At 48.4% G+C, this 21,473-nt stretch overlaps 1 protein-coding gene across 2 annotated transcripts in view; it reads left to right on the plus strand.

Annotated features, from left to right (window-relative positions):
* The window catches only part of LOC132578361 (palmitoyltransferase ZDHHC11-like), a 67,749-nt gene that overhangs the window by 19,317 nt on the left and 26,959 nt on the right, over window positions 1-21,473 (plus strand). For both annotated transcript variants that reach the window (XM_060248305.1, XM_060248306.1), the window contains exons 2-4: window positions 6,741-6,962; window positions 16,997-17,175; window positions 19,853-19,954. In XM_060248305.1, coding sequence (XP_060104288.1) covers window positions 6,741-6,962; window positions 16,997-17,175; window positions 19,853-19,954 — 503 coding nt within the window. The remainder of the gene's footprint in view (window positions 1-6,740; window positions 6,963-16,996; window positions 17,176-19,852; window positions 19,955-21,473) is intronic.

Consider the following 21,473-nt stretch of genomic DNA (forward strand, 5'->3'; position numbering starts at 1 on the left):
CAAAGCCATAAAACTTGACTGGTCTCAGAACCTATTCTCTGGCAATTTACAGCAAATAAAGTCAAGTTCTTTTAGGAATAAAGGGATCTTAAATTTGAAGGTGTAGAAAACGTTATGCCCCCCCCCACCCCGTGTACCACTTGAGACCTGCTCTGATATAGTGACTGCAGCTGATGGCTAGAAACGATTGTAGAAGTAGTTATTACTGTGGACAGGTCCAGCTGTGTTTCTTTTGAAAGAATACATAGATTTGCTAGTATGGTAAACCAGGAATCTGTATCAATGTAGCAGAGTGCACTAAAGGCTATACGCAGCAGAGCTTTTCTTTGTTCAGGGGTGTGCTGGCAAAGTTACAGAATTACACAGAGCCATTTGGCAATTTCAAACTCATAAGAGAGCCAGTTTGGTGTAGTGGTTAAGTGTGTGGACTCTTATCTGGGAGAAGCAGGTTTGATACCCCACTCCTCCATTTGCACCTGCTGGAATGGTCTTGGGTTGGCCATAGCTCTGGCAGAGGTTGTCCTTGAAAGGGTAGCTGCTGTGAGTCTCCTCTCAGCCCCACCCACCTCACAGGGTGTCTGTTGTGGGAGAGGAAGATAAAGGAGATTGTGAGCCACTCTGAGATTTGGAGCGGAGGGCGGGATATAAATCCAATATCATCATCATAAAGATTTTTTTGTTTAGTGAACACCATTCCAGACAGTAAAGGTGAGAGATAGAGACAGGATCTAACTAAACAACCTATGATGGATGCAGAGATGCATGTCCAGCATCCATGGTGCTAAGTGAGTAGCTCACTGGTAAGTAGCCCGCTAATGGTCCCAATGTGTGGCTGCACAACAAGACAGAGGATGAAAGCAGAGTTGCAGTTACCTCTAACTGTTGTTCATCGATGTCTTCTGTGCAGGCACACATTCCCTCCCTCATGCCCTGCCGTGGGCTTTCACAGGGCCTGTGGTGCCATAGACGGGAGCTTGTGGCGACTGATCAGGAGTGGAGGGAAGGGGGTGCCTGCTGACTAGAGATGAAAAATTTCCAGAAATTTTGAAGCTTGGACAAAAACCCAGGTTTTTTCTGGGTTTTTTTGGAAAAAACGGAAATTTTGGAAAAATTTGGGAAAAAATGCTACATTAGCACTTTTTTTCTTTTCCAGGTTGAAAGTCATTTTGTTACTATAGGAACATAAAATATGAATATGGACAATTTTACTTCGCACTAAATTATCACAACTAGCTTATTAAAAATATAGTATATCCAAATAGTTATTACAAACAGAATTTACTTTTTAAATTTTTATTTGTAATTGTAACAAGTAGAACAACAATCTTCTGAACTGTTTACTATTTGAACAGCTTGTCTTAAAATATTTTATTCATCATGTTAAAATAAAATATTCCATAATCAGTTTTTTTTCTTTTCTTTTCTTTTTTCAATTTTTCCAATTTTTCGGGTAAAAACAAAAAAGGCTATGGAAAAAACCTGTTTTTTCCCCAAATTTTCCCGTTTTTTCCTGGGTCTTCACATCTCTACTGCTGACGGAGCCCAGGATGCATTGGGTGGGAATCCTGCCCATGTGTTGGCTCCAAAAGGGGTGGGGCACCTCCTCTTTGGAGTTTTTGAGCTAGTAAGAAAACGTCCTTCGGCTGGCCTGCACAAGCACAGTCCCAATGTGAGTCTGCACAGAAGATGTCAATGAACAATAGTTACCGGCAAGTGCAACTCTGTTTGCATGTAGTGTTTGAATGCTTACGGATAACTAAATAATTTTTTCCCCTCTAGAACACTTTGGACAGTTGTGCACTGCTGCAAATGTAAATTAGTTCCCATTTCCAGACAGTTATATTGCTGAGACTTTCAAGGAAGGTCCGTTTTCCAGTCTGAGGTGCCCTCTGGGAAGGAACTGAAGGAAATCTGCGATGAAATAACGTACAACCTTATTTGTGAGATGGGAGCCAACTTAAAGATTCTCATTACTCCAGAGAGGGAGAGGAAGACAGTTTTAGGGCAGGGGATGAACCAAGAAACAGGATGGACTCCAGAACTGTCCAAGGGCTAAGATAGATGGTTTGTGGTTTCCAGGCATCATTAAAAATCCTTATGACAACGTTTGGATGATTAGTCAATAGGTCTGATTAATCCACAGAGTCCACAGAAACTGGAGACAAAGGGTTAAAACTGACCCTTACTCACTCACTCACACACACACAAAAACCTTTAGTGAACCAGTATGAGAGCCAGTTTGGTGTAGTGGTTAAGTGCACGGATTCTTATCTGGGAGAACCGGGCTTGATTCCCCAGTCCTCCACTTGCACCTGCTGGAATGGCCTTGGGTTAGCCATAGCTATTTCAGGAGTTGTCCTTGAAAGGGCAGCTGCTGTGAGAGCCCTCTCAGCCCCACCCACCTCACAGGGGGGTGAAGATATGTTGTCGGGAGAGAAGATACAGGAGATTGTATGCCGCTCTGAGTCTCTGATTCAGAGAGAAGGGCGGGATATAAATTCGTAATCTTCTTAATAGTGTTGAAGCCTAAGAAAGATGCCTTTTTTGCCCATCTTGCTGGATTAGACCTGTGGTCCATCTAGTTCAGCATCCTGCCTCACAGCCAGTTCCTCCAGCAGTCCAACAGCAGGGTAGAGAGACTCAGGCCCTCCCCTGAGGTTGCCTCCTGTTCATTTCCACTAAACCGTGCAAGAAATCATCTTCTGCAGATGTTGCAGATTGCACAAGCTATTCTTAGGTGTACGATCAGATTTAGAATGGGTTTTTTTTTTCCTTCCTTGTGCATTAACTGGCATCTAGAAACTTTTGTGCATAAGAGGAAGCTGTGTATAACTTTGTCTGCGGTAGACCAGAGAATAACGTAAATGTTGGTTCTAAGAGCACTGCTAGCATTCTGCATAACAAACCATCTCTTAAGAAGACCTTTCCCTGAAGCTAAATGGTTGTGTTTTTGTGGGATGCTCTAATGCCATTACATAAAGGGGAGAGAGCCACTTTCGGAATCTCCCTTGAGTTCTTCGATGAATAGTAGTAGCTGAACAGTAGCTCAGAAGAGGCTATTGAATTCACAGTCACAGAACCCTGTCAGGGACTTGGCAGTGGGGTTGCAGCTAACTTATGGCTAACTTGGAGCTAACTTATGGTGATTCCATAAAGGTATTCAGGGGAAGAAAGAAACAGACGCGGTTTTAGGTGTACATTTGGATCTTCCCAACTGAAAATATTGCCTTACTTTCAACTCAGTTGCAGAGAGTACTGCGATCAGGCTCCCAAAATCTGCTCGTAATCCCTGGACCAAAGGAGGCCCGGCTGAAGTCAACCAGGGACGGGGCCTTCTCCATAACAGCCCCTTGCTGGTGGAACCAGTTACCGGAAGAGGTCAAGGTCCTGCGGGATATTGGACAATTCCGCAGGGCCTGTAAGACTGTCCTCTTCCGGTTGGCCTATAACTGACCGGCACTAAAACTATCAAAACATCGAAGGAAGTCATAGATAGCACATTGTGGATTGATGTACTGATTTTAATGTTTTTAAATGTTTTAATGATGTAAACTGTTATTGTATTTAAAATTAGAATTTTATTGTTAGAACCCTCTATGTTGTGAGCCGCCCTGAGCCCGCTTCGGTGGGGTAGGGCGGGATATAAATAAAATAAAATAAATATCTATTGAACATGAGGACATGTTCTGATATATGAGATATCTGAGGCTAGCGATTACCTGATGTCTGATGTCTCTTCCAGCTTTGCCCATCGTCTTCCCCTTGAACCAGTTATTGTGAATGCTATCAGGAAGAAAGAATGCAATTAATTATTCCACTCCTCTATAAGTTTGTACCGCTGAAGAATGATATGAATTTTTAGATCTGAAGTACTCTGGCAATACCTCTTAGAAGATATGCAGAAACCTGTATCTTATGGTAGTGAAATTTTGTACTGTAGTAAAATGAGTACCTAGCTTGCTGGGGGGAAGTGTAGATGACTGGGGAAGGCAATGGCAAACCACCCCATTAAAAAAAAAAAAGTCTGTCGTGAAAATGTCGTGATGCGACGTCATCCCAGAGTCGGAAACAACTGGTGCTTGCACAGGGGACTATCTTTACCTTTTTAAAAAAATTAGAAAGCGGAAATGTTGGGAATTACTACATAGATTTGTAGTGTATTGAGTTTTATGAATGTAAGATGGCCTTAAGGGAAGTTCTGATTTTATGTTGGTCTTTGACCATAAAAAATATGGATGGACTGACTGACTAGAGCCAGTTTGGTGTAGTGGTTAAGTGTGCGGACTCTTATCTGGGAGCACCGGGTTTGATTCCCCACTCCTCCACTTGCACCTGCTAGCAAGGCCTTGGGTCAGCCATAGCTCTGGCAGGGGTTGTCCTTGAAAGGGCAGCTGCTGTGAGAGCCCTCTCCAGCCCCACCCACCTCACAGGGTGTCTGTTGTGGGGGAGGAAGGTAAAGGAGATTGTGAGCCGCTCTGAGACTCTTCAGAGTGGAGGGCAGGATATAAATCCAATATCTTCATCTATCTCACGGGGTGTCTGTTGTGGGGGAGGAAGGTAAAGGAGATTGTGAGCCGCTCTGAGACTCTTCGGAGTGGAGGGCGGGATATAAATCCAATATCTTCATCTACCTCACAGGGTGTCTGTTGTGGGGGAGGAAGGGAAAGGAGATTGTGAGCCGTACTGAGACTCTTCGGAGTGGAGGGCGGGATATAAATCCAATATCTTCATTTACCTCACAGGGTGTCTGTTGTGGGGGAGGAAGGGAAAGGAGATTGTGAGCCGCTCTGAGACTCTTCGGAGTGGAGGGCGGGATATAAATCCAATATCATCATCTTCTTCTTCTTCTTCTTCTTCTTCTTCTTCTTCTTCTTCTTCTTCTTCTTCTTCTTCTTCTTCTTCTTCTTCTTCTTCTTCTTCTTCTTCTTCTTCTTCTTCTTCTTCTTCTTCTTCTTCTTCTTCTTCTTCTATCTATCTTGTTGTCTGTTGACAACACTTATTACACTGCTAAGGAAGGCAGCAGCCCAAACATGTTTGGTGATTTGTTTATCTTATGATGTTTTTTGACTGACTGAACATGAGTTACATGGGGGCAACCGACTTACGTGTCAGAGAGAAGTATTTGTCATGGAGTTGCTGAGCGGTTGTCTGTCCCAGCCTAGGCTGTTTAGATCCCAAAGATTAGTTACTTTTTTGAGGTCAACAAGCGGGGTTTGATGCCCCACTCCTCCACTTGCGGCTGCTGGAATGGCCTTGGGTCAGCCATAGCTCTGGCAGGAGTTGTCCTTGAAAGCGCAGCTGCTGTGAAAGCTCTCTCAGCCCCACCCAGGGCCGGCTCGCCCACTAGACAAACTAGGTGCTTGCCTAGGGCGCTGGGAGGGAGAGTGTGCCAAATTGGGCCCCCCCCCGGTGCCCATGACAAATGCCTAGTTTGCCTGCTTGCCTCTCTCTCTCCCCCACCACTTCCGCCACCCCTTCACTTCCCTCCCCTCCCTCCCTCCCTTCCTTACTGCCTGCCTCCCCCCCCCCCACATGCGATCAGAGTGCAGCGCGACTTGGCCTGGCTCTACCGGTTTCAACGCAACGAGCATCTTATCCTTTGAAGACCACGCTGGAGGAAGCTTCACTCCTCCTCACTTCCAGTGCCAGAAAGGAGGGGGAGAGAATCCTCCTCCAGAGCCTTCTTCAAGGGATGAGAAGCCAGGCTGAGTTGTGCCACGCTCAGAGTGATGGGCGGGGTATAAATCCAATATCATATTCTTCTTTAAACCTCCCAAGCCCCTTGCATGCCATGATTTCCCTCCCTTTAAAGGCTGGAAGACTTCTCTTCCTTGGACACCTGCAGGCTGGATAAAGGTGACATCTTCTGCTTGTCCGTTCACATACCTAAGTCAGTTCTGTGGTGTTCATTTGTGCAGGAGCAGATGGGACAGTGAAGCAACGCAGCGACCGATTTCACACTAGGCTTGTTCTGGGTGGAGAGCCCTTTTGCTCCCGGGGCTTCTCTCCATTTTCACACAAGCTGCAAGTTGGCACTCCGCTTTTCCGCTGCAAGCAAGATCCTCTTACAAGCTGTTTCTGCTTGCCACAGGACAGAGGTGCACCAACTCACAGCTCTGCGGCAGCTTGTGCGAAAATGGAGAGAAGGGCTCTCCACCCAGACCAAGGCCCTAGTGTGAAATCAGTAAGTGTCTCCTCAGGACACATTCTAAGAAGGATATAGACAAGCTGGAACGGGTCCAAAGGAGGGTGACGAAGATGGTGAGGGGTCTGGAGACCAAGTCCTATGAAGAAAGGTTGAAGGAGCTGGGGATGTTTAGCCTGGAGAGGAGGCAGCTGAGAGGTGATATGATCACCATCTTCAAGTACTTGAAGGGCTGTCATCTAGAGGATGGTGTGGAATTGTTTTCTGTGGCCCCGGAAGGTAGGACCAGAACCTTGGAGGAACCTCCTTCCTTGGAGGTTTCTAAACAGAGGCTAGATGGCCATCTGACAGCGTGAAGATCCTGTGAATTAAGGGGGAGGTATCTGTGAGCTTCCTGCATTGTGCAGGGGGTTGGACTAGAGGTCCCTTCCAACTCTAGGATTCTGTGATTCTAGGAACTTTGTGAATGGGTGAGGCAACAAGGCGTGCCTCGGTTTCCCAGTCCCCACCACACGCTGGAGGTGGGGTTCTGTTGGCCCATCAACAGCAGCAGCCATTTTTATTTCAAGGGAAGGTTTGGGTTTCTGTCTTGCAGATGATCTGCTTGGATGAGAAGTTGCGGCGGACAGGACCTGAGGAGCAGAACGCAAGCCCTGGCCTCACCCTGGCCCCGCTGCACTCCCGAGTGAACGGCTGGTCGCTGCCTCTCCACTCCTTCCAGATCATCACCCTGGGGCTCTTCACCTACCTGGCCATTGTGGGCTTCGGCATCTACATCCCTCTCCTCCCACACAGATGGAAGTATGCAGCCTACACTGTATCCTTTCCAGATGCCCGTCAAAAAGCACTGGGCTGAAGCTGCTTTTGCTGCATGAGGAGTCGGGAGGGACAAGCCGCCAGACCCCCTGCTCACTCTCTCCCTCAAGTGGGGGTGAGGCTTGAGCCTCCAAAGTTCAGCTATTTCTAGGTCCAATTCAAGAAATATCTGGGGACTTTGGAGGTGGAGTCAGGAGACTTTGGGGGTGTAGACAGGAGACTTTGGGGGTGGAGCCAGGAGACATTGAGGGTGGAGCCAGGAGACTTTGGGGGTGTAGACAGGAGACATTGAGGGTGAAGCCAGGAGACTTTGGGGGTGTAGAGAGGAGACATTGGGGATGGAGCCAGGAGACTTTGGGGGTGTAGAAAGGAGACATTGAGGGTGGAGCCAGGAGACTTTGGGGGTGTAGACAGGAGACATTGGGGATGGAGCCAGGAGACATTGAGGGTGGAGCCAGGAGACTTTGGGGGTGTAGACAGGAGACTTTGGGGGTGGAGCCAGGAGACATTGAGGGTGGAGCCAGGAGACTTTGGGGGTGTAGACAGGAGACATTGGGGATGGAGCCAGGAGACATTGAGGGTGAAGCCAGGAGACTTTGGGGGTGTAGAGAGGAGACATTGGGGATGGAGCCAGGAGACTTTGGGGGTGTAGAAAGGAGACATTGAGGGTGGAGCCAGGAGACTTTGGGGGTGTAGACAGGAGACATTGGGGATGGAGCCAGGAGACATTGAGGGTGGAGCCAGGAGACTTTGGGGGTGTAGACAGGAGACTTTGGGGGTGGAGCCAGGAGACATTGAGGGTGGAGCCAGGAGACTTTGGGGGTGTAGACAGGAGACATTGGGGATGGAGCCAGGAGACATTGAGGGTGAAGCCAGGAGACTTTGGGGGTGTAGAGAGGAGACATTGGGGATGGAGCCAGGAGACTTTGGGGGTGTAGAAAGGAGACATTGAGGGTGGAGCCAGGAGACTTTGGGGGTGTAAACAGGAGACTTTGGGGGTGGAGCCTGGAGACATTGAGGGTGGAGTCAGGAGACTTTGGGGGTGTAGACAGGAGACTTTGGGGGTGGAGCCAGGAGACATTGAGGGTGGAGCCAGGAGACTTTGGGGGTGTAGACAGGAGACATTGGGGATGGAGCCAGGAGACATTGAGGGTGAAGCCAGGAGACTTTGGGGGTGTAGAGAGGAGACATTGGGGATAGAGCCAGGAGACTTTGGGGGTGTAGAAAGGAGACATTGAGGGTGGAGCCAGGAGACTTTGGGGGTGTAGACAGGAGACTTTGGGGGTGGAGCCAGGAGACATTGAGGGTGGAGCCAGGAGACTTTGGGGGTGTAGACAGGAGACATTGGGGGTGGAGCCAGGAGACATTGAGGGTGGAGCCAGGAGACTTTGGGGGTGTAGACAGGAGACATTGGGGATGGAGCCAGGAGACATTGAGGGTGAAGCCAGGAGACTTTGGGGGTGTAGAGAGGAGACATTGGGGATGGAGCCAGGAGACTTTGGGGGTGTAGAAAGGAGACATTGAGGGTGGAGCCAGGAGACTTTGGGGGTGTAGACAGGAGACTTTGGGGGTGGAGCCAGGAGACATTGAGGGTGGAGCCAGGAGACTTTGGGGGTGTAGACAGGAGACTTTGGGGGTGGAGCCAGGAGACATTGAGGGTGGAGCCAGGAGACTTTGGGGGTGTAGACAGGAGACATTGGGGATGGAGCCAGGAGACATTGAGGGTGAAGCCAGGAGACTTTGGGGGTGTAGAGAGGAGACATTGGGGATGGAGCCAGGAGACTTTGGGGGTGTAGAAAGGAGACATTGAGGGTGGAGCCAGGAGACTTTGGGGGTGTAGACAGGAGACTTTGGGGGTGGAGCCAGGAGACATTGAGGGTGGAGCCAGGAGACTTTGGGGGTGTAGACAGGAGACATTGGGGGTGGAGCCAGGAGACATTGAGGGTGGAGCCAGGAGACTTTGGGGGTGTAGACAGGAGACACAGAAGGTGGAGCCAGGAGACATTGAGGGTGGAACCAGGAGCAGGTTTGTGACAAGCATAATTGAACTCCAAAGGGAGTTCTGGCCATCAAATTTAAAGGGACCGCACACCTTTTAAATGCATTCCTTCCATTGGAAATAATGGATAGGGGCACCTTCTTTTGGGGCTCATAAAATTGGACCCCTCGTCCAATCCTTTTGAAACTTGGAGGGTGTTTTGAAGAGTGGAACTGGATGCTATGCTGAAAATTTGGTGCCTCTACCTCAAAAATAGGCTTCCCAACCCTCCTGCCCTGGCAGGGGACCCCAGAATTTCCAGCCTCTTCCCCCGCTCCCCAAAAAAGCAGAAGCGGGGGGAGGGGGAAACGGCGCCAAGGAGCGTGGCGAGCCACCCCATCTCGGAGGGGGCGACGCCGCTGCGCGGCTGCCGCCTCTTCTCCGCTTCACCGTGGCTGCTCCTCCGAGATGGGCTCAGGCTGGGCCCATCTCGGAGGAGCAGCTGGGATGGGGCAGGGAGGGGGCGGCGGTGGACAGGACCTGAGGCTCCGCTCGGCGGTGGACAGGACAGAGGCTCCGCTCCGCCTCTGAGGTGGAGTCAGAGAGGGGGGGGGCGGGCCAGGAGTGCGGCGGGCCGCGAGTCTGGGTCCTTCTAGCCTGCTCCTGGCCTGCCTCCACCCTCCCCTTCTCTGGTTTCTCCTCGGAGGCGGAGCGGGGCGGGCCACGCCGCTGCGCTGCCGCCTCTTCTCCGCTTCACTGTGGCTGCTCCTCCGAGATGGGCTCAGGCTGGGCCCATCTCGGAGGAGCGGGTGGGGTGGGGTGGGGAAGAGGCGGCAGCAGCGCGGCAGCGTCGCCCGCTCCGCTCCGCCTCTGGGGTGGAATCGGAGAAGGGGAGGGTGGAGGGAAGGAAGGCATTTAAAAAGTTGTGAGGTCCCTTTAATTTTGATGGACAGAAGTCCCTTTGGAGTTCAGTTGTGCTTGTCACACCCTTGCTCCTAGCTCCATTCCAGTGTCTCCTGGCTCCACCCCCAAAGTCTCCTGGCTCCACCCCCAAAGTCCCCAGATATTTCTGGAATTGGACTTGGCAACCCTACTCAAAAACAACAGCCTCCCCAGAGCCCCAGATTGGCAACCCTAGCTATTTCCGGCCCTCTTGACTTAAAATTAGGGTTGCCAACCTCCATACATGAGGCCTGGGGACCCCCAGAACTACCACTGATTTTCAGAATTATCAAGAGCATTTCCCCTGGAGAAAATGGCTGTTTTGGAGGGAGGGCTATGTGGCATTCTTCCTGACTGAGGCTCCGCCCCTCCTGTAACCTCACCCAGGCTCCACCCTCTAATCTCCAGGAATTTCCCAGCCCAGAGTTGCTCATCCTACTTAGAGCTGGTTGACTTCGGCCGGGCCCGGTGTGTGTGTGTGGACTGGCACAAAACTCCACAGCTTCAAGGGAGTATTGGCCTCTAGCTCCATTTTGCAGCTCTGTTGACCTCTTCCTCTATGGCATAGTTTGGAAATAGATATACTGATGGAGGAAAATCCATTCATGCAAGCCTCCCCACCCCACCCGCCCTTTTAGTGGTGCAGCCCACACCCAGGTTTACATCCTCTAGGGTTGCCAATCCTCAGGTGGGAGCAGGGGATCCCCGGTTTGGAGGCCCTCCCCCCGCTTCAGGGTCATCAGAAAGGGGGGGGGAGGGAAATAGCTGCTGCACATTCCATTATTCCCTATGGAGACCGATTCCCATAGGGTATAACGGAGAATTGATCTGTGGGTATCTGAGGCTTGGGGGAGGGGCTGTTTTTTTGAGATAGAAGCTCCAACTTTGCAGCATAGCATTTGGTACCTCTCCTCAAAACACCCTCCGAGTTTCAAAAGGATTGGAGCAGGGGGTCCAATTCTATGAGCCCCGGAAGAAGGTGCCCCTATCCTTCATTATTTCCAATGGAGGGAGGGCATTTCAAAGGTGTGTGGTCCCTTTCAATGTGATGGCCAGAACTCCCTTTGGAGTTCAATTATGCTTATCACACCCTTACTTCTGGCTTCACCTCCAATGTCTCCTGGCTCCACCCCCAAAGTCTCCTGGCTCCACTCCCAAAGTCCCCAGATATTTCTTGAATTGGGCTTGGCCGCCCTAACACCCTTCCTCCATATGGCCTTTGAAACAGATGAGTGGAATCCTTGCTCACAACCCCACCCTGGCCTTCTAAGTACCAAATCATATTTCCCCTCCATCAAATGTACTTTATTCTGATAATCCAACAGCCTTTTAAAGACACTCTCCATCGGAACACGCTTGGCAGCGGCCTAGCCGATTAGCTGCTCTCTCTCCAGCCACCTTTTCTTTAAAAGCTTTCGGACCATCATCCTCGCGTCCGATTGGGTGTCGAAGCCTTTTGTTTCTTCCTAGCTCCGTACAGGACGAGGCGCCCGGGTCACAAAGGTCGCCAATGTTATGAAAAGGAAACCATCCCCGGCCCTGTAACTGATTCACTATTTATGTACTAAACACCAGATTGTTGCTAGGAAGTATTGCCGGCCTCCTGCATTGTTCCCACCCGCAGTGATAAAACTGCCGCTGGAAAGTGAGGAGATAACTGTCAAGTTAGGTCATCTGTTAAAATAAAGGGTGGCAGCTGTGCCATTTCTGGCCCTTGGACCCTGCTGAAGCGCCCACTGGAAAAGCATTACCTTCTTTTTTGTAATTAAACTCGGAGGCTCAAATGGAAAAGGACAACTGCTCCTAGAATAAAAATCCCCAGCCCGTGCAAAGACACGCGGAGACTTCCCTGTGACAGCCAGCTTGTTCAGTGGGTATAGCGTTGGCTTGGTCTGAAAATGATTTCAGGCTAGGGGTTCCCTGCTGAGTGATCGATGTCTGGAGGTTGTCAGGCGGGATACTTTCTGGTTGATCTTGGGATTTTAGAGACGGGGGACTGTACAATAGCTCTCATGGCATCTTGAACAGCTGGCTGGGGTGTCTGGGGCGGGCACGTCAATAGCTTCATTCTTTTTCTAGATGGTCCCATCCAAGTTAGATTATTAATATCAGTTTCGGGTAGGGTTGCCAAGTCCAATTCAAGAAATATCTGGAGACTTTGGGGGTGGAGCCAGAAGACTCTGGGGGTGGAGCCAGGAAACTTTGGGGGTGGAGCCAAGACCATGGTTGTGACAAGCATAATTGAACTCCAAAGGGAGTTCTGGCCACCACATTTAAAGGGACTGCACACCTTTTAAATACCTTCCCTCCATTGGAAATAATGAAGGATAGGGGCACCTTCTTTGGGGGCTCATAGAATTGGACCTTTTGCTCCAAACTTTTTGAAATTTGGAGGGTTTTTTGAGGAGAGATTTTGGATGCTATGCTGCAAATTTAGTGCATCTATCTCAACCCGCCCCCCCCCCAGAGCCTCACCCATAGATCAATTCTCCATTATACCCAATAGGAATCGGACTCCATAGGGAATGATAGAGTGCCCAGCAGATATTTCCCTCCCCCCTACGCTTTCTGATGACCCTGAAGGGGGGGGAGGGCCTCCAAACTGGGGGAATCCCCTGCCCCCACCCGGGGATAAAACAAACCGGAAACCACAGTGTACAGATTAGTAAAACACACAATAAACACTGTGTAATTATATGCTGCAAATAAATGCTTTAAACATTTAACTTATACATTTCTTCATAATTCTTTGTACACCAATCACTCTGCACAAACTTCTCATTAGTCCAAAGACCATAAACAAACTTCCAATAGTTGATACAACTCTGGATACTAATATCTAGTATCCAGAGTTGTATCAACTATTACTAGTTGATACAAGTAATAGCATCAGGGGGCGGCGCTCTGCTTTTTGGGCAAAACTCTATGGTAAAATCAGCATCAAACCATAGAGCTTTGCCCCAAAACCAGAGTGCCATCCCCCCGATATCACCGATACGATGATGTAACTTGCGCCTGATATCATCACATTGGGAGGGGGGGGGGTGACCAAAGTAATGTTTTTTTAAAAAAAATCTGCACATCCAATCAGATCTCCAGTGGTCAATCAGAAGTCTTGCAGGGCAAAAGTCCCACCTGTCCCTGCCCGTGTTCGAAAAACACTTGGAGGGAACCGGGAAAGGTGTTGGCAGGGGCCCTGGTCCCTAAGGCTAGCAAATCTTTATGCTTCTAATTGCTTTTTCCTCATGTCAAAGGAAGCATTTAGACCTGTAGCTTCTGGAAGGTTACAGAGTTCATGGGACAAACTTTCCAAAGCACAAGAGCGTCTTGAAGACCGTTAATTACCCGGAGCGGAATCTAGGGAGCTAGTGAAACAATTTTTTTTCATTAAAGCAACTGGAGTATTTTATTTATAGGAGAGAAATGTGCTGCTTTGATACTAGAGAGCAAGCCTGGATTTGAGCCATTGATTCTTTAGTCAAATGTATAGTCGTTTGGCAGGGCATCTATAGCGGTAATGATGGCAGGTGACCCACTGTGAGTGTTTGTTGTCAGTGGCTGCCTTGGCAATTGGGAAAGCGTGCCATAGTTGGGGGTTCTTTTTCTTGCCATAAATCTCACGGTACAGCCGAGTCCAGGGTTTTCACGCAAAACAATGCAATACATTGGAACGTTTGGGATCGAGCCAACTTGGCTGAGGAAAATGCAGAGGCTGTCTTCAGAATTTACATCACATTTGTAATGGACAAGGATTCTAGCTTATCCTAAAGTCTCTTAACGTCATAGGGTTTCCAGTCTCCAGGTGGTAATACTACAAAAATACCATGAACAAATTTACAAATAAACTGTAATCAGTATTTCATATATGTTTCCACTATTACGTCTAGATATACAGAAGAGTGCGCATCAATTATACAACAGTAATAAATTACACATGAAAAATGGTGAGCGTGATACATTATTATTCAATCAAAAGCGCTTCACTGGTGATGCTTTTTGAGATATGTGCTTGCCCAAAGTGACCATTTAACAAGTGTGGCCAGACCATTTTTTGTAGCAGGAACTCCTTTGCATATTAGGCCACACCCCTTGATGTGATGTAGCCAATCCTCCAAGAGCTTAGAGGGCATTTAGTACAGGGACTACTGTAAACTCCAGGAGGATTGGCTACATCAGGGGTGTATGGCCTAATATGCAAAGGAGCTGCTGCAAGAATTCCACCCCTGGTAGCAGGAACTCCTTTGCATACTAGGCCACACACTCTGATATAGCCAATACTTCAAGAGCTTAGAGGGCTCTTAGTACAGGGCCTTCTGTAAACTCCAGGAGGATTGGCTACGTCAGTGGTGTGTGGCCTAATATGCAAAGGAGTTCCTGCTACAAAAAAAGCCCTGAGTGTGGCTAAAGATGTTGTTTAAAGACTTTTATATAGATTTTATAGGGTACAAAAAGAAAAAAGGAAAGACGGGAAATAGGTAAAATCAAAAGAAACAGACATAAAAAATCCATTTTATCCATAATCTCATTACAAAACAGCTAATTACTTAACACTAGCAATACATTCATTACATTTCAACATCAATCTTCTAAAGTTGCACGTTTAAGTTTTTTAAACTAAATTATTCCCGTAATCTCAGTTTTTTCTTCTGCCATGTGATCTTATCCTCAATCAATAGTTATTAACCATCTACATTTTGCATTTTAAAAAAAATTAAGAAAGACATCAAGAAAGTATATATACATAAAATAAACATAAAATAATTAAAATTGCATTATCACATTCAGGCAGAGTACTATAATATTCATTTTACATTTTCTCCCTTTTTACTTATAATACTCAAAATAATTTGTGCATTCCCCCCCCCCCCAAACTCTTTAATTGACATCTTATTTATATAATTAGTTACTACTTTGACTATAGTTGCATATTCTGTCATTCTAATCTTTCTACATGTAAGTGTGGCTAAAGATGTGATAGACTTCCAGAACCCCTCTTTGAAGAAGTGTCAGGAACAGCGCTGGTGCCAGGGTTTTGGATGCCCTAGGTGAGCTGCCCACTAGTGCCCCCTCCCAATTTTTTTTTTTTTTTAAAAAAACGGAATTGTAGGAGAAATGAAGAAACTTGAAACTACTTACATTTTTAATTTATAGTTTTTATTTTTATTTTTAATTTAAAAAAAAATGTGAGAATACTACTTGATCCTTTTAGCTGGAGGTGCCAGGGACAAGGCCTTCACATGACCATTTCTACTTGATCCTTTTAGTTGGAGGTGCCAGGGACAAGACCTTCACACGAGGAGCCCACTGCGCAGGCGCTGCCCACTTTCGCATTTCCCGGGTCTGTAACAGACCTGGGGGATGCAAAGCAGGCCGGGCAGCGTCTGCGCTCCATGGAGCCCGCTTTCCATTGGGGAAAGCAGGCTCCAAGGAGCACACATGCTGCGTGTGGGGAGAGGGGGTGCCTGGTGGTGTACCCTAGGCCAGGTGGCGCCCTAGGCAACTGCCTACTTGGCCTACTCCCACGCACCGGCCGTGGAAACAGCGTATCAAAAACACTGGCAACGGGCTCCGTCAGAGTGTCAAGATCCCTTGCCATTGTTATTCTGTATGCTTGCTTTGTCTAAGAGAAGCGAAACTTAAGCACCCCACGAGGGAGGTCAGCTCACTCCTTCCCAGTTTGGCCTTCAAGGTTATTCCAGCATGTTATCTCTCTGGTGATTTCATATGTAGCTTTATAGTGTGAGAACCAAAACCGCGTGGGCTTTTGCTTTTGAATTAATCCTGCACCTAAAACAAAAGGCGCGCTTGTAATGGTTACAGTGAACATATATATCTAACACACCTACAGTTGTACCCCACTTCTGGCTGTCTTACAATAAACACTTATCCTGAACCTTTGGCGAGTCGTAATTATTGAAGGTGGTCCCCATACCTGACACAGAGGTGGCTTTAAGAAGTATTTTTAAAACTACATGAAAAGCAGATGGCCAGAGCACTTCTCTTATACAAGCACTTTATTCCTTGCTGCTGCTATTGTGAAGCACTTTTGATGGGACTCAAGAAGAAATTATATCAGGACTATGTGAAATAACGTTCAGTCATATTGGGACTGTTGTGGGTGAATTCTATGAATGATTGGATTGAACAGTAGCGTATCACGCTCACCGTTTTTCATGGGTAATTTATTACTGTTGTATAATTGATGCGTATCCTTCAGTATATCTAGATGTAATATTGGAAACATATATATGAAATATTAATTACAGTTTGTTTGTAAATTTGTTCACAGCATTTTCGTAGTATTGCTGAAAACGTGACGCGACGTCACCCCAGAGTCAGAAACAACTGGTGCTTGCACAGGGGACAACCTTTTTACCTTTACCTGTCTCCAGTTTGGTGTAGTGGTTAAGTGTGCGGACTCTTATCTGGGAGAACCAGGTTTGATTCCCCACTCCTCCACTTGCACCTGCTGGAATGGCCTTGGGTCAGCCATAGCTCTGGCAGAGGTTGTCCTTGAAAGGCCAGCTGCTGAGAGAGCCCTCTCCAGCCCCACCCACCTCACAGGGTGTCTGTTGTGGGGGAAGAAGGGAAAGGAGATGGTGAGCTGCTCTGAGACTCTTCGGAGTGGAGGGCGGGATATAAATCCAATATCTTCATCTACCTCACAGGATGCCTGTTGTGGGGGAGGAAGGGAAAGGAGATTGTGAGCCGCTCTGAGACTCTTCGGAGTGGAGGGCGGGATATAAATCCAATATCTTCTTCTTCTTCTCCTATGAATCTCCCATCTAGTATTGTAGTCTCTAGATGGTGGCTGCCAATCTCCTTGGATTACAGCTGATCTCCAGGTGACAGATCCATTCACCTGGACAAAATGACCACTTTGGAAGGTGGGCTGTATGACTCCCCAAACCTCACCCTCCTCAGCTTCCACCCTTCAGATCTCCAGGTCTTACCCAACCTGGAGCTGGCAGCCTTTCTTACTGTTAACCTTACATAGTCCACAAAGGTCATTAGGCCCCGTGTCTGTCACTGATCGCTATAAAGATTGTGGTGAATTTGTATGAAGGCCCAACATCTTGTTCTCGCCGTGTTCTTTAACGTTTGTCACAACACAGGTGATTGGCCTACTCTTTACGTATCACTTGATCACTCACCTGGTCGCTGTCACAATCGACCCGGCGGATCAGAATGTCTTGGCCAAGAAAAATTACAACAAGCCCATGCCGGTTTTTGATCGCACCAAATGCAAGCACGTGATTGAGAACCAGCGCTGCTACCTTTGTGAAGTTGAAGTGTAAGTCTTCCCTTTATAGTGTTGTAAATTGATGTTGTTACGCGGCAGGAAAACCCCCCCACAAAGATCCTAGAACACCTCTGTCTAATGGAACAAAATTTGAGTCTACTGGAACCTTTAAGACCAATCAAGTTTAATTCTGGGTATAAGCTTTTATGTGTGTGCTCAACTTTGTTGGCTTTGAAGGTGCTGTTGGACTCAAACTTTGTTCTATCGCTTCAGACCCCCATGGCTACCCACCTGACTCTAACCACTTCTAGTGTTTGGTTTGGGTCAGCGGTGGACTTACAAGATGGAACTCTTGGTCTTCAAGAGTCGTGTCCGATGACTAGACCATGAGTTTATTTCAAGGATGGATATGCCAGTGATACCTCATCCATTTATTACAGAGGAGAGAGGGATCTGTGAGGAAAAAGAAGGGGTGACAAGGAAACATGAGGGTAGAGCTAAATCAGTAGTACCTAACTGTGGTGGGGAAACCTGAGATTCATAAGAATTAAGAAGAGCCCTGCTGAATCAGACGAGTGATCCATCTAGTCCAGCATCCTGTCTCACACAATGGCTAGCCAGTTCTTCTGGGCAGCCAACAGCAGGCCATAGAGGCCAAGGTCTTCATTAGAACATAAGAAGAGCCCTGCTGGATCAGACCAGTGGCCCATCTAGTCCAGCATCCCATCTCACACAGTGGCCAGCCAGTTCTTCTGGACAGCAGGGCATAGTAGCTGAGGCCTTCCCATGATATCTTCTGGCTCTGGGACTCAGCGGCTCAGTGCCTCTGAATTTGGAGGTTCTCCTCCATCACCATGGCTAGTAGACTTCTCCTCTGTGATCTATCTAATATCCTTTTAAAGTGATTTATTTCTGTGGCCATCACGACATCTTCTGGCAATGAATTCCACATTTTAATTCCTTGGCAACTTAGCAATAAGAGCTATGGGGCAATAAGAGCTATGGAGCTATGGGGTAGTGGCAGAGCTTCTGCTAGGCATGCAGAAGATCCTGGGTTCAATTCCTGGCATCTCCAGTTCAAAAGGACCAGGCACCAGGTGATGAGAAAGCCTGAGGCCCTGGAGAGCGGCTGCCAGCCCGAGTAGACAAGACTGACTTTAATGGAACGATGGTTTGATTCAGTATAAAGCCGCTTTACGTTTGTATATATCTTGTGTATTTGTCAGAGCACAAATGTTTTACTAGGATTGTGTTGGTTCTTGCAGTAGATTTTATCTGGTGTATGCATGTGGCAGAAGAATGACGTGGTAGAATCCTGCGGTGGTAGAACAGAATGTGAACCTGCAGAATACAGGTGCAGAATCACATTTATGGTGTTGCCTTGTGTATATTTTTTTTTTTAAAAACCCACCTCCTAGCAAATAGAAAACAGGCATACCAAGATATGGCTCACTGTCCACTCTGAGGGTTGATTTCTGTTTGCAGGGTTTTTACACGGCTCCCCATTTTGCAAACGACATCCCGCAGCTGCAGTTGAAGCGGGTACAGTCCATCCTGCCACCACGTCATTCTGCTGCACATGTCCTGGGCCACAGAAGGAGGGGGGGGCTGCTCTGAGCTAGACAATACAAATACAAGCTGGGGAGAGAAAGTGTCAAAGGAAATTTGGCAGATGGGCTGGTCTCCGTGGGTCAGAGAGCAGAAGAGAGAAGGTTTGAGGCGATGGCGCGTCCCAGTAGGCCAGGTAGACAGCTGCCTAGAGCGCTACCTGGCCTCAGGTCAGCTGGGCACCCCTTCCCTGCACATGCCGCACTGACGGTGCTCAGCCTTCCCAGGGCCTGGGCAGTGGAACCAGGCTCCCAGCATGCTGTTGCCACACCAACCCCATTCAGTGGCTTCGCTGCCTCCCCCCACCGCCACTTAGGCACAGAATGGGGTGAAGCCCTGGGGGAAGGGCACACCATGCGGGTGGTGGTTCTGGGGCAGTGGGGGCCTGCCTGGGATGTCAGAACCCCTAGCGCCAGCCCTGAAGGTTTGGAATCCTCCTTGGTAAGGAAGAGACCAGAAAGCGCCGGCATTTGTCTCCCAAATGACCGGCTGATTGCATTTAGACAGCCACCCTTGTGATTAGCCCATTCAATGGATTCTCAACTTGGACAGCAGTTTTTAAAAATTTGGGCATGCCCTCTTAAGTTGGTACGTTACTTCTCCAGTTGCATGTCCAAGGTGGCTTATCGCTTCTGCATGTGTATACACCATGCCTGTGGTCCCCAAACTTATTGAGTTTGCGGGCACCTTTGGAATTTTGACGCAGTGTGGCGGCAGCAGACACAAAATGGCTGCCGCAAAACGGCTGTTTTAGGAGGCGAGGCCAGCTGCAAAATGGCCGCCACAGCTTTCCTTCAGTCACACGCTGAAGTTCCTTGTGCTGAGGTGGCAAGTGCTGCCAAAGCAACATTTAAAAAAAAAAGAAACCGGCCCAGTCAGTCAAATCTCCAGTGGCCAATCAGAAGCCTTGCTGAGCGCAAGGCCCACCTGAAGATGTCCATTTTCTAAAATCACTTGGCAGGCCCCAGGAAAGGTATTGGCGGGTGCCACAATGCCCACAGCCGCCATGTTGGGGCCCGCAGGTATATGAGCTATCTAAATGCTACGCCTTGACTTCAATATATGTTTATGTGGCCCTTCAGCAATCGTGTGTATTTCTTTTAATGTATTTTCCCCCTAGAGGGCCAAAAGTCAAACACTGTAGCGCCTGCAATAAATGCATCGCAGACTTCGATCACCATTGCAACTGGCTAAACAACTGTGTTGGAAGCAAAAATTACTGGTAAGTTAACAGCAGCTAGAGTCTTGTGTTCAGTTTTGGACAAGACAATATAAGAAGGATATAGACAAGCTGGAGCGTGTTCAGAGGAGGGCATCAAAGATGGTGAGAGGTCTGGAGACCAAGTCCTATGAAGAAAGGTTGAAGGAGCTGGGCATGTTTAGCCTGGAGAGCAGGCGGCTGAGAGGTGATAGGATCCCCATCTTCAAGTACTTGAAGGGCTGTCATCTAGAGGATGGGGTGGAATTGTTTTCTGTGGCCCCAGAAGGTAGGACCAGAACCAATGGGTTGAAATGAAATCAGAAGAGTTTTCAGCTAAACATTATGAAGAACTTCCTGACCGTTAGAGCGATTCCTCAGTGGAACAGGCTTCCTCGGAAGGTGGTGGGCTCTCCTTCTTCAGAGGTTTTCCAGCAGAGGCTAGAGGGCCACCTGACAGCAACGCTGATTGTGTGAACTTAGGCAGATCATGAGAATGAGGGCAGGAAGGGCTGCTTCAGGGCTTAGTTCTCATGGGCCTTTCCACTCAGGGAAATGCTGTTTGCCACTTTGGAGTCAGGAAGCAATTTTTCTCCAGACCAGTTTTGCCAGGGGTTCTGGAGAGTTGGGGGGTTTTTTTGGTCATCTCCTGGGCATGGAGCAGGGGTCACTGGGGGTGCGTGGGGAGTTTCTATATTGTGCAGGGCGCTGCGTTGGGGAGCCCTGTTGTAGAGGATGATTCAGAACTAGAGGGCAAGCAGTCTTTCAGTGAAGCGGGTTGTCTTGCTAAGGGACCTGCAAGAAGCTTCTGAAGAGGTCCCGGCAATATGGCATGAAAGCCTCTGCTCCAGAGGGATATTGGAAGAATGTGCATGCCTGTGCCATCATGCGTAGAAACGGGGCAAGGATCTATCTTAGCCTGATTGGTGTCCACAGCTGGCAGCTCATATGAGTCTACACAGGACATTTTGGGGACAGGAAGTCCTTTGCATATTAGGCCACACCCCCTGATGTAACCAATCCTCCTGGAGCTTACAGTAGGCCCTGAACTAAAAGCCCTGTAAGCTCCAGGAGGATTGGCTACATCTAGTGTTGCCAAGTCCAATTCAAGAAATATCTGGGGACTTCGGGGGTGGAACCAGGAGACCTGAGGATTGGCAAGCCTAGCTGCATCAGGGGTGTGTGTAGCCTAATATGTAAAAGTATTCTGGCTACAAAAAAAGCCCTGATTCTACACATGACAGCATATCTTTTGTCCAGAAATTTCTGACTCCTGTTTTGGGAAGCTGGCAGCTATGAAGTAGGATGAAAATGACTGGGGGTGCTGGGTTTGTGCTAGGCTTGCCAATCCCCAGGTCCCAGCGGAGGTTCTTCCGCTTTCCCAGGCTCCTTCCCGCCCCCAGTCAGCTGGCCGGCAGGGGGAAGCCCCGCCCCCAGAGGACCATGTGTCTTTTGACCTCCGGAGGCTTCAGTCTCCAATTGAAAGGCTTCCTCTTGGGATGGTGTGTCTGTGTTACTTTGAAGAAGTTGGCAGCAACTCGTG

Source organism: Heteronotia binoei, chromosome 10 (assembly GCF_032191835.1).
Source record: "Heteronotia binoei isolate CCM8104 ecotype False Entrance Well chromosome 10, APGP_CSIRO_Hbin_v1, whole genome shotgun sequence".
In the NCBI taxonomy this organism is placed as follows: Eukaryota; Metazoa; Chordata; class Lepidosauria; order Squamata; family Gekkonidae; genus Heteronotia; species Heteronotia binoei.